Here is a 19,483-nt window from a genome sequence, read left to right as displayed (position 1 = left end):
TCTCAAAGGAAGGGCCAGACTACCAGGAAAGGCAATCAGATAAGGCATTATCAGATAACCTGGCAGACAGGAAAAACAACAACATTCAAATTTCTGTTGTAGACCGCCTTTTCTGTAATGTAGGTATGATGTTTGTGGGGGGTGGTCTTGGGTTACACCCCTTCTGTGATGTATGGAGAGGTGGTCTTGAGCTCCAGGGCAGGGAATTTTAAATGTCTATACAGTGGTACCTCGGGTTAAGTACTTAATTCGTTCCGGAGGTCCGTACTTAACCTGAAACTGTTCTTAACCTGAAGCACCACTTTAGCTAATGGGGCCTCCTGCTGCTGCCGCGCCGCCGAAGCCCGATTTCTGTTCTTATCCTGAAGCAAAGTTCTTAACCTGAAGCACTATTTCTGGCTTAGTGGAGTATGTAACCTGAAGCACATGTAACTTGAAGCATATGTAACCCGAGGTACCACTGTATAAGGGCAGGCACACCTTTGTTCTGGGTCCTCCTCCTTTCTCCTGCGTGTGAGGGGAGCACCCTGTTGCAACAGTTCAATAAAGATCAGGCTTACTAGTTGCTTTGCTTCTCAATATTCTCTGGTTGGCCTCTACAAAGGACTCTATAAGGGCTCTTGTGTCCCCATAAGGGAATAAAGGCAGGTTTTGTTTATTACAGAATCCTCTAAGGGACTTTGAGGGATGGGTGGGGATCTTGCTGCGCTTCTGGGATTCTCAGAAGACGTCTGCAAGGTCGTGTAACTACACAGACAAGGCCCTGTCTCCCCCCCCCCAAAAAAAAATCCAGAGAGGTACAAAAGACCTGCAAACTAGCATTCAGATGCCTCTTACCCACACAGTCCCCAGCCAGGAATGAGGCAAGAAGGGGGAAAAACACACCATTGCGGCTTTGTTTTAAGTTTGTATCAAAAAATTGCCAGATGCCAACGTTTATTGGTTTTTATGGCCCCAGAAAATTACAGTTTAAAAAACAAAATTGTGAAAACCCATAGAAAAGAGAGAAGATAGAGAGGGAGAAAGAGAGAAAGATAAGGCTGGCCCCTCCAAACTGAATCAATACTTCTGCTGTTCCAGAGGTTGAAAGGAGATACAGCTATGGGACCGTCACGGGCCTCACCGAGCTTGGAAAAACCTTGGCTCCAGTTCGAAACTGAAACTTGTGTCACACGCACACAACACACGCACAAAAGGTAAACATTAACTTGGCCCCCCAAACAAGAAAAAGGCCACTAAAAAACATCCCCCCCCCCTTCAGCTGACAAGGCGCATCAGACAGGAAGCAGGATAGCAACACGCACATACACCATCCCACCAGGAGGAGGCAGCGTTATCTCTGAACGCAACCCTCAGGCTCCTCACTGCTTGATGTCGGCTTGTCCTCCATCAACAACCACACTGCAAGATGGGGGTCTGATCCCCCAGAGTCTTTCCTCGCAAACAGGAGCCTGTTTGGCGGGCCCGTCCGTGAGCCAGCGTCAGGCGGTTATTTGCAGCGTGTGGTTGTTGAAGGAAGAAGACCACTGGCCCCAGGCGCGGGGCTCAAAGTGTGACCCCGCTCTGGTGCCTGCGCACAAGCAACGAGAGCACCCTGGCCCGGCACGAGAGGAAAGTCATGTGTTCAAAGGTTTCCCCGGTTGGCAACGAAGGATGCAAAAGTGTGGGTGGCTCGGGAGTTATACTGGCCTGGCTATGTGCGTCAGGCCCAAGGCCTCCAGGTGCGCACGTGACCTTTGACCTCTGAATGCCAAAGATGGGGAAGCTGCAGCCTCCCAGGCGTCGCTGGACCCCCAGGCCCCACAGCGAAAGAGATGCAGTGCAGCCATCTCTGGAAGGCCACCAGCGCTCCACCCACTGCCCTGTCCAAGGCGCTGGGGACCTTTCGGCCCTCCAGATGTGGCCGGACTACAACTCCCATCATCCCTTGCCATTGGCCATGCTGGCTGGGGCTGATGGGGCTGTAGTCCAATTGTGTCTGGAAAGGTTCCGCACCAAGCACAGAGGCCCTTCTGGCTTTCCCCTCCCTGGAACAGGAAATAGTTTTTCTGTCCTCTCTTCTCCTTCGCCAGCCGGACTGTTTCTTTCCAGGCAAACTCTTCCTCTTCGTGGAGGGGGGTTGGGGGGCGCTTCCGTCTCGCTCGCCGTAGGAGAGCAGGCCGTAGCCTGCTGGAGAAGGAGGGGAGGGGTCCCGACGCCGGGGTCTGGCAGCTGGGCCCGGCTCAGGCCTGCGTGGCAGGGAGGTTGCTGCTGTCAGGCAGGCCATCTTGGTGTGCCTCCAGGCGGGCCAGGCGGCTTTGCTCCAGGGCGATGGCCTCGGCCGAATGCTTGCACTTCTCCGAGCCGCACTGGCATGTGAAGTATTTGCTCTTGATGTCCCAGAAGCGGTCGCCATAGTCAAACCTGGAGGGCAGAGAAGGGGAAGAGGGAAAGGAGGAAGAAAAAGAGAAGAAGAAGAAGAAGAAGAAGAAGAAGACGACGACTTTGGATTTGATATCCCGCTTTATCACTACTCTAAAAGGTAAAGGTAAAGGGACCCCTGACCAATAGGTCCAGTCGTGGACGACTCTGGGGTTGCAGCGCTCATCTCGCTTTATTGGCCAAGAGAGCCAGCGTACAGCTTCCGGGTCATGTGGCCAGCATGAGTAAGCCGCCTCTGGCGAACCAGAGCAGCGCACGGAAACACCGTTTACCTTCCCGCTGGAGCAGTACCTATTTATCTACTTGCACTTTTGACGTGCTTTCGAACTGCTAGGTTGGCAGGAGCAGGGACCGAGCGACAAGAGCTCACCCTGTTGCAGGGATTTGAACCGCCGACCTTCTGATCGGCAAGGCCTAGGCTCTGTGGTTTAACCCACAGTGCCACCCACGTCCCTTACAGGTGCCTGTAGAGGCCAGCAATAACCTCCAAAGGCACATGCATACCCATGGGTACCATGCTGAAAGTGGGGTGTGTGTGTCTGCGTACCTGCATACTTTTGACACACCTGCCATTGGTAGACAGCCCTTGGAAGAGGTGGTCAACCCTCAGTCAGGCCTTTGTGCTGAAACAGCGTTAGCATGACTGATGGAGAGGGGAGGCGCTGTTTTTCATCAAGGGAAAGACAGCCAGAACCGAACCCCCACCGAGGTCTGCATGAACTGTTAACTCTTGACAACCTGTGCCTGAGCTGGTGTTTTCCTCTTCCCTCCTCTTCCTATTTCCTCACGTGTCGTATCTTTTTTTTTTTTTAAGATTGTGAATCTGAGGGAAGGACTGTCTTGGTGCTGATTTTTTTGCAAGCCTTTTTTGGCTAAAGGGTGGAGGGGGGAAATGGCTCAGTCAAGATCTCTTATCTCCACTGACCCTAGCTCTTCGCCAGTCTGAATGTCCCGGCTGCTGAAGAAGGCAATGCGGGGGAAACGCAGGTCCTGGTGAAGCATGAAGACCCGCACGGGGATGATGTTGGGGTCGCACAGGTGGTTGATGAAGCGGCTGACGTTCCCGTAGTAACGTGCGTCGATGCAGTAAACCTCACCGTCCTGCAAGGTGTAGAGGGAGGGAGAGAGGGAGGGGAGATCAGACATAGGAGGAACCTGGGCAGTTTCCAGGGCTTTATGTCCACCCAAGACCAAAGAGACCTTGGACATCCATGAGAAAGGGTGGGTGAGGAGTTCCTCCATCAATGAATTATAACCCCCAGATTCCTAGATTTTCTTTTTAAGAAAAAAAAAATGAAGTTTCTAGCATTTGTAGAAGCTGAGATCCAGGGCAAAATGTGCAGGCGCTTGTCTTCTCATTTTGGGGGTGAGAAACTAGCCTGCTCCCCCACTCCAGTGTTTTATGCCACCACTTCCCTGGAAATTTCCTGCTGATGACCCTGAAACAGCTAATAATAATAATAATAATAATAATAATAAATTATTATTATTATTATTATTATTATTATTATTATTATTATTATTATTACCCCCGCAGCTCCCCACAGAATATTAAAACCACGATAAAACATCAAACATTAAAAGCTTCCCTAAACAGGGCTGCTTTCAGATGTCTTCTAAAAGTCAGGTAGTTGCTTACTTCCTTGCCACTACTGAGAAGGCCCTCTGCCTGGTTCCCTGTGACCTCACGTCTCGCAGGGAGGGAACCCAGGTTGTAAGACCTAGAACTTTCAATTCCTAAACGTTGACCAATTTAACTCAGGTTCACCCTGATCTGCTTCCCTGAGCTGGGGCCCTTCCTTTTTAAGAGAGGATCCCTCTCTTCAGACACCCAACTCCCACCCAGGCAAACCTATATAGCTTCAAACAATGATGCTTTAAGCGCATTATGCAAATGTGACACTAGATGGCGATGGTGAGCTTGACAAATTCACTATATTTTTTCAAAACCTTTTTTAAAAAAAAGAATTTCCACAGTGTTTTTTGTGTGTGTCTGGATTCCACCCAGGAGTCTGGATAGCCTCACCTTATTGTCCAGATCAAACAGGTACGAGTCGTCTTCCCTGACATCAGCTTCTGCATCAGAAATCAGTTCCCCCACATACCTTCAGGCAGGAAAACGTGGGAGATGTGAGAGAGGGGCTTGCTGGGCAGCTGCTCCTTGAAGCAGGCAAAGTCTAGTACTGAAACCCCAAAGTTTGGAGAGGAGGGCCTCTCTGCCTCCCTCCTTCCCACCCACCCACCCACCCACCCACCCACCACAACGCCTCTCCAGATGTAGCTGCAGCCTCGGGGATGGGGGAAAGGGAAAGGCAAGCTTTCCTCCAGCACGAACTCACTCGCATATAAAGGTTCCTTGGGGAATCGTCTGCAATGCCCGGACACCCCACCCCATCTTGGCCGTGCGGTAGAGCTGCAGGCGGACCCTGAGGTGAAGGAAGAACAGAAGGACACTGGTTTCCAGCAGGCTAGAGACACATGTGGAGGCTTGTGGTGGGGCCTGAGTCCCCTTCCATGGTTTTGGAGGTTCTGAACGCAGCAGCAACAACAAAAAGAACTCACTTGATGCCGCTCTGAACCACACGGTTCTTGCAGTTTCTCCAGCAGGTGCAGGCCTGGTTGCATTCGAAGATCAGGGGCGGCTCGATCTTGTTGAACTCTTGCAGCAAACGGCCGTCCTGCCGGGGGGGGGGGAGAACAGGAAGGGGAGGGTAAGGAAGTTATCCGGGCAGAGGAAGAAGGGTTTGGATTTGATATCCTGCTTTATCACTACCCGAAGGAGTCTCAAAGCGGCTCACATTCTCCTTCCCTTCCTCTCCCACAACAAACACTCTGTGAGGTGAGTGGGGCTGAGAGACTTCAAAGAAGTGTGACTGGCCCAAGGTCACCCAGCAGCTGCATGTGGAGGAGCGGAGACGCGAACCCGGTTCCCCAGATTACTAATCTACCGCTCTTAACCACTACACCACCCTAGCTGCTGTTTCCCAATTGCCTTTCGAATCTATAGCCAGAGATTAAAACAGGGCCTGCCTGAGATGTTGAGATTTCCCTGTCAGCATGTGTGGACAAAATCCCTCCAGGGATTTTGACTGCAAAATGGAAATTCTGCCCGTAGGACAGTGGTCTGCTATCTTCAGGGAACTGTTTCCTGTTGACGTGTCTGCAGAGGAGCTCTGTAAGTACACCTTAAAATCCGTTTGCCCTGCAAAGGGTTCTCTGATGTTCTCCAGGGCCTGGTCATTTCACAGTGGCCAGGCACTGAGCAGATGGAGTTGACGCCAGGGACCCCCTGGCGCACATCTGGCCCAATCTTGCCCACCCACTCCTGGCTCTGCCTACCAAAATCACCAGCACCCAGTTGACTTTTCCCGTGGGTCGACAGCCCTGCAAAGTTTTGGGCCAGAACTTTCTCTCACACTGCTGGCCAACGTTTGACACAGGTGGGCAGGAGAAACCTACCTGTCACTCACCCGACACCATGACAAAGTCAGGTAGACAATCCTGCCCACCTGCCAAAGGTGATCCATGGGAGGGAAGAGGTGGGCTTTGCTAGTGTGTTCCCCAAGCTCCAAGTACCCAGGAGGGAAGAGTTTAATTTTACTCAATGTATATACATCACTGAGGGACGCGGGTGGCGCTGTGGGTTAAACCACAGAGCCTAGGACTTGCCGATCAGAAGGTCGGTGGTTTGAATCCCCGCAACGGGGTGAGCTCCCTTTGCTCAGTCCCTGCTCCTGCCAACCTAGCAGTTCAAAAGCACACCAGTGCAAGTAGATAAATAGGTACCGCCCCACCGGGAAGGTAAACGGCGTTTCCGTGCGCTGCTCTGGTTCGCCAGAAGCGGCTTAGTCATGCTTGCAACATGACCCGGAAGCTGTACTCGGCCAATAAAGCGAGATGAGCACCGCAACCCCAGAGTCGGTCATGACTGGACTTAATGGTCAGGGGTCCCTTTACCTTTATATACATCACTTCCTGCTATATAAATATATAAGGGATTCACAACCAAGGTAAACAAATATGATACACACACAAAAACATTGTGAAGAACAGTTTTAACCATGCCACATCATAATATTGGTGCTGTTCAAATGAACAAGAAATCAAAAACCCTTTTAGCTGCTGCTAAAAGGCCTCTTTGGGGAGAAAATTCTGCAAATAAAGCTAAGCACCAAAGCCACAACAAAACAAAGACCATACCCCACTCTGACAAAAAAAGGGGGTGCCAGTTTATATACTCCACTTAGTAGTTTTCCTGACATTTCAAGGTTTCCACCTTTCCAGGTCAGCTAACAAGCCACTTATACTCCCTCAGTCACTCACCTTGTCATACCAGCAGCGGATGCTGAGCTGCCCGCATAAGCAGTTGCTGGAGGAACAGTCATCCTGGCAGGTGCAATGCTGGGAATGTGAAAAGACAAGGTGTGAGATGGATGCCACAAAGGGGAGGGAGAAGGAGAGGTACCAGCCCCCACCTGGGGCAAAGCCAGTGTGGTGTAGTGGTTAAGAGTGGTAGTCTCGTAATCTGGGGAACCGGGTTCGCTTCCCCGCTCCTCCACATGCAGCTGCTGGGTGACCTTGGGCTAGTCACACTTTTTTGAAGTCTCTTAGCCCCACTCACCTCACAGAATGTTTGTTGTGGGAGAGGAAGGGAAAGGAGACTGTTAGCCGCTTTGAGACTCCTTAGGGTAGTGATAAAGCGGGATATCAAATCCAAACTCTACCTGCAGCCCACAGGCAGGCCAACCCAGGTGCCCTCCCTTGCCAACTTGGGGAGGGAAAGGAGGAGGGTGGAGCAGGCACTACAAGAGGGGTTTTGCCAATGTGGCGCCCTTGAGATCTTCCCCTGGGCCCCTGCAAAGCCTCCCCTGTCCCCTACTCCTCCAGCACTGCCCCCTTAAACACAAGGTACTGGGGACAGTTAACACCTGCCCCCTTAAGAAATCAGATGTCCAATTCCAGATTAGCACAGCGATAGCCTTTTCCTGCTCCTTGCTAAAAGTGTTTCGTTCTTTAAAACTGTCCCTTTTCGTCTCAGAAATTGTTTTTATTTTTGGAAGGAGGGCAGTCGCTACGAAGCCCAGGTTGCCCAGCCAATGAAAGTACCTGCAAATGGGTGATGTTGCGGTCGATGTTCATGGTGGAAGTCTCGCAGTTTTCCGAGATGTATTTGTAATCCTCTGGGCAGGGCTCGTCGTCCACGGAGTTGACACAGGGAATGGGGACGTTCTCGTAGCCACGGGCCACGTCCCTGGAAAGAGAGAGAGAGAGAGCTTTAAAGGTATGTCGTGTGCGCAGCCAAAGTGATGTCTTTTTGAGTACAGTGGTACCTCAGGTTACATACGTTTCAGGTTACAGACTCCACTAACCCAGAAACAGTGCTTCAGGTTAAGAACTTTGCTTCAGGATGAGAACAGAAATCGTGCTCTGGCGACGTGGTGGCAGCAGGAGGCTAAAGTGTTGCTTCAAGTTGTGCGTTTTCAGGTTGCGTCCCGCGGTGACCCGGAAGTAACGGAAAAGGTTACTTCCAGGTTTCGCCGCTCGCGCATGCGCAGACACGCAAAATGACGTCACGCGCGTGCGCAGAAGCGGTGAATCGCAACTCGTGCATGCGCAGACGTGGGTTGCATTTTCAGGTTGCGAACAGCCTCCGGAACGGATCCCGTTCGCAACCAGAGGTACTTTATATTATTATCATTATCATTATTATTATTACTGCTGGTGAGACAGAATAGATGCAATTCTCTGCTAGGTCCACACAGAAACAGCCATACAAGCACCACCTCGTCCATCAGGGAGGAGTTGGAGGCAGACCCCCCCTTCCCTCATCCAGACACGACCTCAAACCGCACCTGCTGATGATGCGCTCGGTGCGCACGGAGCGGTTCATAATCCCTTGGCGGATCTTGCGGTTCAGCTGCAAGGCAAACCACACCTCCGAGTTCTCCAAGGTCAGGTCCAAGGGCGTGTCCCCTTCTTTGTTCCGCACTTCAGTGTCGGCCCCCCGGGACAGGAAGAGGCTGCTCGGGGGGAGGAAGCGAGGATTAGAGCCGAAGGTGTCGTGGCGCCCAGCCTGCCTCCAACCCCACTGCAATGCAGAAGAGAACCCTGGCCGGTCTTACAGGACACACTCGTGGTAGCTCTCCCGCGCGGCTATGTGCAGAGGCGTGTCTCCGTGGAAATTGACCGCGTGGAGGTCGCACTGGGCGTTCAGCAGGACTTCCGCAATCTCCGCACTCCCCGTGAAGGAGGCCCAGTGCAGGCAAATGTTCTCTTCCTGGTTGGGAGAAGAGGGAGGAGTTACAGGAGGATATGATTCTGTCTGGGGGGGGGTACTATTATTGCAAGGGAGGAAAAGCAGCATAAAGGAACAGAGCAAAGAGAACACTAGGAGAGACTGTTGATTGTAGCTCTACACGTTCAGCAGGCGTGCTGAGAGAATGAAGATTCCTTCTGCTGCTTTTTCAAGCTATAGTTACTTGATAAGAACAGGGCTTCTCTAAATTTTAAGAACGTGCATGCTTGCCTAACTTAAAAGTAGATTAGTTGGGAGTCGTTCTTGAGTGAATATTCTGAATAATTTATTTTATGTAACTGACAGAATTAAAATCAGAAGTCCTTTTTATTTTTCTTCTATTTTTTGGTGTTCCTTTGGCATTTTCTTTTCTCTCTGGTTTTGTTTTTATTTAGACTGGTTTCTTTTATCTACTTTTGTTATGAAAAAGCTTTAATATAATCTTATTTTAAAAACAAACAAAGTTGCACACGTTTCACGTCGCTCTAGTGTTCATCTCTGAAACGCATGGAGCTGCAATAAAGTCTTACACCAGTGAGCTCCGGAGCCCAATTCTCCTCTTTGCTCTGTTTTACAAACAGCTACTAAGTCACGATGGATATGCATTTCTTCCATGCAGATTTATGCAAGTTGAACTGATTATCCCACTCGTTAGTAAGCAACAGGCTTCAGGGTCAGAACCATGTGCAGCAGAAGGGGGTGACAGAACGCTGAGGTGACTGGATGGACTGTACCACTCAAGGCTTCAAGTGGGATGGGGGTCACATTTATGGAACGCTCACCCACATTAAAAACAATAGAAAACCAGCACATTAACATGGTAGGATAGGACATTTCCAGTGTTTTCTATTGGCAGAGAGTTGTGTGCTTTTTAAAAATGTGAATGCACATTTTCTTTAAAAAAATATTATTATTATTATTATTTATTAAATTTGTGATAAATTTGATAAGTGAAGGTCCTGTGTGAGTGTCTGGAGGCGGTTGAAGGATGAATGGCGGCTAACAGATTGAGGTTGAATCCTGACAAGACAGAAGTACTGTTTTTGGGGGACAGGAGACAGGTGTGGCGGACTCCCTGGTCCTGAATGGGGTAACTGTGCCCCTGAAGGACCAGGTGCGCAGCCTGGGAGTCATTCTGGAGGCACAGGTCAATTCTGTGTCCAGGGCAGCTGTTTACCAGCTCCACCTGGTACTCAGGCTGAGACCCTGCCTGCCTGCAGACTGTCTTGCCAGACTGGTGCATGCTCTGGCTATCTCTCGCTTGGACTACTGCAATGCCCTCTATGTGGAGCTACCTTTGAAGGTGACCCAGAAACTACAACTAATCCAGAATGCGGCAGCTAGACTGGTGACTGGGAGTGGCCGCCGAAACCATATAACATCGGTCTTGAAAGAACTACACTGGCTCCCAGTACGTTTCCAAGCACAATTCAAAGTGTTGGTGCTGACCTTTAAAGCCCTAAATGGCCTCGGTCCAGTATACCTGAAGGAGCGTCTCCACCCCCATCATTCTACCCGGACACTGAGGTCCAGCACCGAGGGCCTTCTGGCGGTTCCTTTGCTGCGAGAAGCCAAGTTACAGGGAACCAGGCAGAGGGCCTTCTTGGTAGTGGCACCCATCCTGTGGAACGCCCTCCCACCAGATGTTAAAGAGAAAAACAACTACCAAACTTTTATAAGACATCTGAAGGCAGCCCTGTTTAGGGAAGCTTTTAATGTTTAATAGGTTATTGTATTTTAGAGTTTTGATGGAAGCCGCCCAGAGTGGCTGGGGAAACCCAGCCAGATGGGCGGGGTATAAATAATAAGTTATTATTATTATTACTGCCCTTCATCCAAAGATATTAGAGTGGTTCACAGCATAAAAATGAAAAATTAAAAACACAAAACACACAATACAATCACAAATAAAAACAAAACAACCCCATAACCCCTCTCCCCACCTGCAGGCCAAAGTGGTACAGTCCATTTGGCCCCCTTGTTTCTGAGCACGTGCAGACGCAACCTCTAGTTAATCTAGAGCAAGCCCCACCCACTTTTCTTTTGCCCCAGCTTTGCAGGCCTGAGCTCATCCTGCATGGGAGCCAGGGGACCAAAAACTCACATACATTGTCAGTCAACGTGACGTCGGCTCCACGGGTGAGAAGCATGCGGATCACCTCAATGTGCTTATGCTCAGCAGCCCAGATAATGGGGGTCCAACCGCCGCTATCCTAAACAAGGGAAAAGAGAGAGAGAGAGGAGGCTTGTGTGATGGCAACAGAAGGCCTGTGGCTCAAAAGGCGGTTGTGTGCTATTGGGAGAATTGCAGTGCCTGCCAATTAGCTGCTGGGGCAAGTTCAAGGTCAAGGTGTCAGAGTGGGCATCTTGCAGATACCGTTCTATCAAGAGGACTTTCCCTTCACCTGCTGAGAATTGGACCTCCAGTGCAAGAACAAACCAAATCTCTCCCAATTAAAGAATTATAATGTCTATTATGACATGAGGCATTGCTTTAGACACTTACAGAACACCTTTATTCAGTGAGGGAGGCTACCCAAACATGATTTAGTTACCGATATTCATTTTGTTTGTTTTTAATTTTAATATATGTTCGTTCACAACAATGATGGTTTTAGGCACATTTGTCTCTTAAACTAGTTTGTGGATTTTATCCATGCTTTAGTTACAATTTCATTTCTGTACCGCATGAAGAGCTCTTTGACCAAGCAGTTTACAAACCACCTAAATAATTCATTTTAAGCATTGCTGTATTTCAGTGTGTTTTCACAAAAAATGGTTGTAGAACTGCTGTTCTCAATAAATCTGTTTTAAATATTTTTGCTCCCTCATACACAGCTTTGACTATTTACACGCAGATATGTGTGAGTGTGTATGTGCCACAAAAGAATAAACATGCACAGACCAAGATGTGGAGGGGAGGAGGGGGAAGAATGCAAGTCCGCCCCAATTCCCACTTGCAACGAGCCCCTTTCTCACCTGGGCGTTGACGTCCACCTGCCCTGTGGAGAGCAGCAAGCTGACCATCTCCACATTTCCATTCTTGGCAGCGTGATGGAGACATGTAGAGCCATCATCCTCCTGCAGTGGCACCACCGGGATGATAAAAACCAGCAGAAATTTATTTATTGCGGTTTATTTATTCCTTCCTCCTGAAGGAGTCCGAGGTAGCAAACACATTGATTCAGTGGTACCAGTGGCACCGATCCCTCTCGCTCTCCTGGCTTCAGCGAAAGCAATGTGAAGCCATGGAACCTGCATTCGCTCCATAAGACGCACACACACTTCCCCTTACTTTTTAGGAGGGGAAAAGTGCGTCTTATAGAGCGAAAAATACGGTAAATGGCATCTCTGCCCCTACAATGAAACCCTCTCACAAACAGCCCAAATATTCCTCTAAGAGGGGTGCCTTCCCCACTCTCATCAAACACAGATAATAATTCTCCTTTTGACCTTAGTGTAAACGCAGCCGCCCCTTTTGATCAGGTAACGAGCTAACTCCACGTGGTTGTTTGCGACAGCCTCCATCAGCGGGGTCCGGCGTAACTTGTCCACTGTGTTTATATTGGCACCAGCCTGCGGGGGAAGAAGAAAAGTTAAACAGGGCTTGTATATTCCCCACTGTGCAAGCCCAAACCTAGCTCACATGTCACACTGAACAGTTTAAGGTAAAGGGACCCCTGACCATTAGGTCCAGTCGTGGCCGACTCTGGGGTTGCAGTGCTCATCTCGCTTTATTGGCCGAGGGAGCCGGCGTACAACTTCCGGGTCATGTGGCCAGCATGACTAAGCAGCTTCTGGTGAACCAGAGCAGGGCACGGAAACACCGTTTACCTTCCCGCCGGGGTGGTACCTATTTATCTACTTGCACTTTGTCATGCATTCGAACTGCTAGGTTGGCAGGAGCAGGGACCGAGCAATGGGAGCTCACCCTGTCACAGGGATTCAATCTGCCGACCTTCTGATCGGCAAGCCCTAGGCTCTGTGGTTTAACCCAAAGCGCCACCCACATCCCTTCTAAACAGTTTAGCCAAACACTAAATTGACTAAGTCAACTAGGATAGGATAGGCCTAGTTTGTAGGAAAGGCTTAGTTTAGTCAACCAACAAAAATAGGCCTAATTCGTATGTCATTGAGGAAGGATGGGCAGAGATATATTAGAAACTAGGGGAAGTTTGAGTGGCTGAAGGTGGCCGAGTTGGTGAAGGGAAGGGAAGGCTAAAGGCAAGAATATAAGAAAAAGGATTGGGAAGATAAGATGGGGCAAAACTGCAGACAGTTATACAGATCGAACGGATGGAATATTCTTGCCAATGACAGCTGGCCATGGAGTTTTGTTTGTTGTTACTTTTTGCTGTCATGATGTTTATTTCAGGGTGGGTAAAATTAATTGATTTTAAATAAATAAAATCGATTTTTATTTATTTATTTAAATTGGATTTTTTTTTTTTTAATTTAAATCAGATTTTTCAAATAAAATGCTTTTGGAGGAAGAACCTTTCTAAAGCTAGTTTTCTATTTAAGATACATTATAGTCCAAACGCTATTCATCAGGAAATAAGGATTTGTTTTTCATGTGTGCTAAAACAAGTCTACGGTGGTTGTTTTTTTAAAAAAATTGTTTAACCACATCAGTTAACAAAAACGGATACATATACTATAATGTTATTGTTTTAGTTAAATAAATTGTTTAAATTGCTATTAAGGAAATGATTATTTTTCTCCTTCCAGCAGAAAAATTGTCCAGATATAAACAGTTAACTTATTAAACCTCACAATAATTTCATAATTATCGGTCTGTGTATATCTAACAGTACAGTGGTACCTCAGGTTACATACACTTCAGGTTACATACGCTTCAGGTTACAGACTCCACTAACCCAGAAATATTACCTCGGGTTAAGAACTTTGCTTCAGTATAAGAACAGAAATTGTGCTCTGGTGGCGCGGCGGCAGCAGGAGGCCCCATTAGCTAAAGTGGTGCTTCAGGTTAAGAACAGTTTCAGGTTAAGAACGGACCTCCGGAACAAATTAAGTACTTAACCCGAGGTACCACTGTATAACCAAATCAGTAATTTTTTATATAACTGTAAAAACTACTCTGAAAATTTATTATTTCAAAAATGAAACCTTCATCGGGTTGTAAATATTAATATTATACCAGCAGGAATGAGTCTTTCTGTATATATATTTTTTACAAATCAAGTCTTACTGACTAGTGATTTAAACTGTGAAACTGTGATTTAAACCAATTTGATTTAAATCAAATCCACCCTGGTTTAATTTTCTTTCTTTCTTTCCTGTTCCAATTGCAAATTGTGGGGATTCAGGACAAGGCGTTCAGCTTGTATTCAGGAGAGGATAGAAAGGTAGGAGAGGCCTAAATGCACAAACAGAGACACATCACACACACACACACACACACACACACACACACGTCGCACCTGCAGAAGGACATGGCAGATTTCCAGGAATCCCTTCTGTGCCGCGGCATGCAGCGGGAATCGTTTGCTCTGCTGCTCGCTGTGGAAATTGGGGTCCAAGCTGTCCACTGGAAAGGAAGGGCAGACGTCTGGGAGCCGAGAGAGATAAAGCAACTCGCTAAACAGGACGCCTCAGGGCTACTTCCCAAGCGCATGCAGAAGCGGCTGGAAAAAGCAAGTCACTAACCTCCCTAACACGGATTTCAGGCGTTGGGCATGAAGAGGCATTTTTTAAAAAAATAATATTTATTACTTTTCAAAAAAATTTAAACACTAAAAAAAATAATACAATACAATCCATTAAACTAACAAAACAAAAACAATAAAATAAATCAAACAATTTCATTATCCCATCTTTCATTCACTTATTTCCACGCCCTCCTCACACCTCCCTTTTTGTATTCCACTTCTATTAATTATTTCAGCAATTCCTTTCCATCTTCCTCTGTTTTCTATTCTATAATTATCTTAACTCATTCTAACCTTATTTTTTCCTTTAATACTCTATTAATGTACAGTGGTGCCCCGCAAGACGAATGCCTCGCAAGACGGAAAACTCGCTAGACGAAAGGGTTTTCCGTTTTTTGAGCTGCTTCGCAAGACGAATTTCCCTATGGGCTTGCTTCGCAAGACGAAAACGTCTTGCAAGTTTGTTTCCTTTTTCTTAACACCGTTAATACAGTTGCGACTTGACTTCGAGGAGCAACTCATAGAACGCAGTGTACATAGTAGCCTTTTTTGAGGTTTTTAAAGACTTTGGTGATTTTTGAAGCTTTTCCAAAACTTCTTTTGCAGCCATTTGGTAAGTTAAGCTTTTAAAACTTTTTTTGGGGGGGTTTGGATTTTGGGTTGGGGTGTTTGGAATTCAAGGACTTGGTGTTGGGGAGGGGTTTGCAAGAATCTGGAAGCTTGTGGTTTTTTTCCTGCATTTTTATGATTTTTTGTGACCATCAGGGCACTCTGCTGTTTTTTAAAAAAAATTCTGGATTTGAATTTCTGTGTGCTGGGTGGCTGGGGGAACAGTTGGGGAGGGGTTTGCAAGAATCTGGAAGCTTGTGTTTTTCCCCCTGCATTTTTATGATTTTCTGTGACCATTGGGCAACTCTGCTGTTTTTTTAAAAAAATTCTGGGTTTGAATTTTGAAATGCTCTTTACAGTATGTGTGACTTTAAAGAGCACTTAATAAACTCTTGTTGTACCAAATTTGGCTTTGTTTGGACTTTTTTTGACCATAGGAACGCATTAATTGATTTTCAATGCATTCCTATGGGAAACCGTGCTTCGCAAGACGAAAAATTCGCTAGACGAAAAAATTTGCGGAACGAATTAATTTCGTCTTGCGAGGCACCACTGTATTTATACTTAATTCCTTATAACATTTCTACTAAAGCCATGTAACTTCATTCCAACATTTTTCTAACATTCATTGATTTTATAGTATTTTTGTAAATAATCTTTAAATTTTTTCCAATCTTCTTCCACCGACTCTTCTGGGCATGAAGAGGCATTGAAAGACTGGGAAAGAAACCTGTATATTCACTGCTCTCTTCACAAGGCCCTCATTGAAGCCATCAGGGGTCTGTGCGCATTCCGTTTGAGAGATCACAAAACCCCAAGGGAACAGAGGAGGCTGCTTTATACAGAGTCAGACCATTGGGTTCACTGCCCACTAAGCTGCGGCCCTTCCCCAGGCAAGAGGGGCTTTGCATGCACTCATGGGTCTCCGATGCTTGTGCCCTAGCCGTCTTCATATGCTGCCTACTGAAATTGACGGGTGCTGAGACACAGTTTGCAAAAACACATACAGTGGTACCTCGGGTTACACACGCTTCAGGTTACGCGTTTTCGGGTTGTGCACCGCACCGAACCCGGAAGTACCGGAACGGGTTTCGGCGCTGACGCATGCGCAGAAGCACCACATCATGCTTTGCGCATAATAATAATAATTTATTATTTGTACCCGCCCATCTGGCTGGGCTTCCCCAGCCACTCTGGGCGGCTTCCAACCAAATATTAAAATACAGTAATATATCAAACATTACAAGCTTCCCTAAACAGGGCTGCCTTCAGATGCAGACGCGCCGGATCGCGACCTGTGCATGAACAGACGCGGCACTGTGGGTTGCGAACGTGCCTCCCGCACGGATCACATTCGCAACCCGAGGTTCCACTGTAGAAATGTTTTAAAGCACGCAGCCCACAAGAGCATTCCCAAACCACCTCTTAGCCATATTATGACAATACTCTGTTAATTAATTAATTTTTATTTAATTTGTATATTGCCCTATACCCACAGGTCTCAGGGCGGTTACAACATAAAACCACAATATAAAAACACATAATAAAAACAAAAAACCCCAACACATTTTAAAAGGGCATTGGATATCAATCCGCCAAAGGCCTGGTTTAGGAGGAATGTTTTTGCCTGGCGCCTAAAGGTGTATAATGAAGGCACCAGGTGAGCCTCGCTGGGGAGAGCATTCCACAGACGGGGAGCCACTGCAGAAAAGGCCCCGTTCTCGTGTTGCCACCCTCCAGACCTTTTGTGGGGGGAGGTACAAGAAGAAGGGGCCTCAGATGATCTCAGCGTCCAGGTAGGTTCATATGGAAAGAGGTGGTCCTGGGGGTACTGAAGTCCTGAGCCGTTAAAGGCTTTAGAGGTCAAAACCAGGACTTTTTTTATTTTTAAAGTATGCTTGTTTTTGCCACTGGCCTCCCCATCTGAATGTCTACAACACAGAGGATTAGAGACAAGGATGCTCAGACGAACTTACGCAACATCAGGACCACTTTCTGGAGCTCCCCTTGCTTGACCGAGAGATAGAGCTGGCGGGGGTGAAAACGCAGCTTCTTGCGCCTGAGAGAGATCACAAAGGAGCCAGTGTGTTATGGCGGTTAGAGGGTCGGACTACGGCCTGGGAGACCACAGTTTGAACCCCTACTTGGCCAGGAAGCTCACTGGGTGACGTTGGGCCAGTGACTCGTTCTCAGCTTAACCTACTTTGCAGGGTTGTTGCAGGGATTAAATGACCCGGTGGAGAACCATGCAAGCCCCCTTGAGCTCCATGGAGAAAAAGGTGGGATATAAATGCAACCGATATATGCCAAAATAAATAAGAGGAAGCTTTCTCTCTGGCCGATGCCTTTGCCCCACAGGCAAATATTTAAAATTGCCCCTAATCTGCTTTACTGTAAAACCCCACGATACTGCTTGAAGTTAATAAATATTCACCAACACAATCAAAACAGTAGTAAAGGTAAAGGACCCCTGGACAGTTAAGTCCAGTTAAAGGCAACTATGGGGTTGTGGCGCTCATCTAGCTTCAGGCCGAGGGATCTGGCCTTTGTCCACAGACAGCTTTCCGGGTCATGTGGCCACCATGACTAAACCGCTTCTGGCGCAATGGGACACCATTACGGAAACCAGAAGGCACGGATACGCTGTTTACCTTTCCACTGCAGTGGTACCTATTTATCTACTTGCGCTGGCGTGCTTTCAAACTGCTAGGTTGGCAGGAGCTGGGACAGAGCAACGGGAGCTCACCCCATCGCGGGGATTTGAACTGCCAACCTTCTGATTGGCAATCCCAAGAGGCTCAGTGGTTTAGATCACAGCACCACCCGGGTCCCAATAATAGCCAGTCTAGCTTCCACGAAAACAGAGAGAGCGCTTCACTTACCGCTCCGATTCCTGTACCACCAAGGCCCGCTCCAACTGTTCCCGGCCAGCCCCTGGAGGCAGGCCCTGAGCGGACAGCACAGCCCCGTTTGGTAGGGTCAGCCGTGGCCCCGCACTGTCAATCCCTGGGACGAGACCCGCCATATCGTCCTGCGGGGGCTCTACACTTGAGCCCCCCCGCATCCGAGCACTGAGGAAAGGAGATTACACAGACCTGTGAAATAATCTTGTATACACTATACATTTAAAGTGCAATGACACCCCTGTAACAGACACAGTTCCCCCTACCCCCCCAAAATCTTGGGAACTGTAGTTTTCTACTGGTGCTATTAGGAGAACCCTCACAGAGCTCCAATTCCCAGCGTGATTTAACAATCCCTCTTCCCTAGGAACTCCATGCTACAATTATGCATTTATTTCTCATCTCCTCTGAGAGCGATGAGAAATACAGTCATACCTCGGGTTGAATGCGCTTCGGGTTGCGCTCCGTGGCAACCCGGAAGGAATAGAGCTCATTACTTCCGGATTTCGCCGCTTACGCATGCACAGACGCTCAAAATGACGTCACGCGCATGCGCAGAAGCGACGAAAAGCGACACGCGCATGTGCAGACGTGCCGTCGCTAGTTACGTTTGCTTCTAGATGCGAATGGGGCTCCGGAACAGATCCCGTTCGTATCCAGATGTACCACTGTAAATGCATAAATGTTTCATACAATGTTTTATTTTAGGCGTAATGTCTAAAAACATAAGTCACCAAGGAAAGGCCCGCACTATTCCTTTTCTGAGGAGTCAGCGGTCCTGGTTCCTAGCTGGCCAGCATTGGTCTCACCTGGGCTGGGTAGTGTCAGCCCGGCCTGTGCTCTCAGAGGCTCCCTGGCCGTGAGAAGGTGGAATGGGGACAGGAGTGGAGGTGTCCGCCTTGGCTATCGTGATCTCCTGGGCCTCGGAAGCATCTTCCCCACAGTGCGGACAGAAGATCATGCCGTTCAGCTGTGACACGCAGGCCTTGTGGAAGCGATGGGCCACGCGGAAGTCAGGGTGGCACTCCAAAAAGGTGCCCTGGGGCAGGAAAACAGGCCGTAAAGTATAGGAAAGGGGCAAGGGAAATATAATAATAATAATAATAATAATAATAATAATAATAATATAATAATAATAATAATAATAAAAAAAAACATTAAAACGCAGCCTCATTTCAGTGGAACTCAATCAAAAACTTTGGGGGGGGGGACAAAAACGTCAAATCTTCACCAAGGCCAACTATCCAGACTGGTCCTACGTGGGCCAGAAAAAAGCCAGGGAAGTCCCCAAAGAGGAGTTCCAACACAGAAGGAGAAAGGAAAAAAGAAAGAGGGGGAGGGGATCAAGTTGATTCCAAGCCAAAGGCCAGGCAGAACAACTCTTGTCTTATAGGTCCTGCGGGGCCCTGGTCTCATGAGACAGAGTGTTTCACCAGGCCGGAGCCACTGCTGAGAAGGCCCTGGCTGTGGTTGAGGCTAATCTAACTTCCTTAGGGCCCGGGACCACTAGGGTGTTGCTATTTATGGACCTTAAGGTCCTCTGTGGGGCATATTGGGAGAGGCGGTCCCGTAGGGACGAGGGT

The 19,483-nt window shown here is 48.0% G+C and overlaps 1 protein-coding gene across 3 annotated transcripts in view; it reads right to left on the bottom strand.

The window, feature by feature from the left end:
* Positions 1-894: 894 nt before the first annotated feature.
* EHMT2 (euchromatic histone lysine methyltransferase 2) overlaps positions 895-19,483 on the bottom strand; it is a 39,555-nt gene continuing 20,966 nt past the window's right edge. For 2 of the 3 annotated variants that reach the window (XM_080991571.1, XM_080991573.1), the window contains 16 exons: positions 18,710-18,939; positions 17,880-18,068; positions 16,974-17,056; positions 14,161-14,288; positions 12,170-12,292; positions 11,696-11,797; positions 10,825-10,929; positions 8,544-8,698; positions 8,274-8,441; positions 7,528-7,672; positions 6,745-6,822; positions 4,984-5,099; positions 4,761-4,847; positions 4,448-4,526; positions 3,347-3,522; positions 895-2,403 (listed from right to left, as the gene is read on the bottom strand). In XM_080991571.1, coding sequence (XP_080847697.1) covers positions 2,223-2,403; positions 3,347-3,522; positions 4,448-4,526; positions 4,761-4,847; positions 4,984-5,099; positions 6,745-6,822; positions 7,528-7,672; positions 8,274-8,441; positions 8,544-8,698; positions 10,825-10,929; positions 11,696-11,797; positions 12,170-12,292; positions 14,161-14,288; positions 16,974-17,056; positions 17,880-18,068; positions 18,710-18,939 — 2,145 coding nt within the window. In that variant the 3' untranslated portion in view covers positions 895-2,222. The remainder of the gene's footprint in view (positions 2,404-3,346; positions 3,523-4,447; positions 4,527-4,760; positions 4,848-4,983; positions 5,100-6,744; positions 6,823-7,527; positions 7,673-8,273; positions 8,442-8,543; positions 8,699-10,824; positions 10,930-11,695; positions 11,798-12,169; positions 12,293-14,160; positions 14,289-16,973; positions 17,057-17,879; positions 18,069-18,709; positions 18,940-19,483) is intronic. The other variant, XM_080991572.1, reaches the window with a different exon arrangement.

This window comes from Podarcis pityusensis (genome assembly GCF_964106645.2).
Source record: "Podarcis pityusensis genome assembly, chromosome: 2".
NCBI lineage: Eukaryota > Metazoa > Chordata > Lepidosauria > Squamata > Lacertidae > Podarcis > Podarcis pityusensis.
Note: the sequence above shows the minus strand (reverse complement) of the source record. Positions and strands in the feature narration are given on the sequence as shown.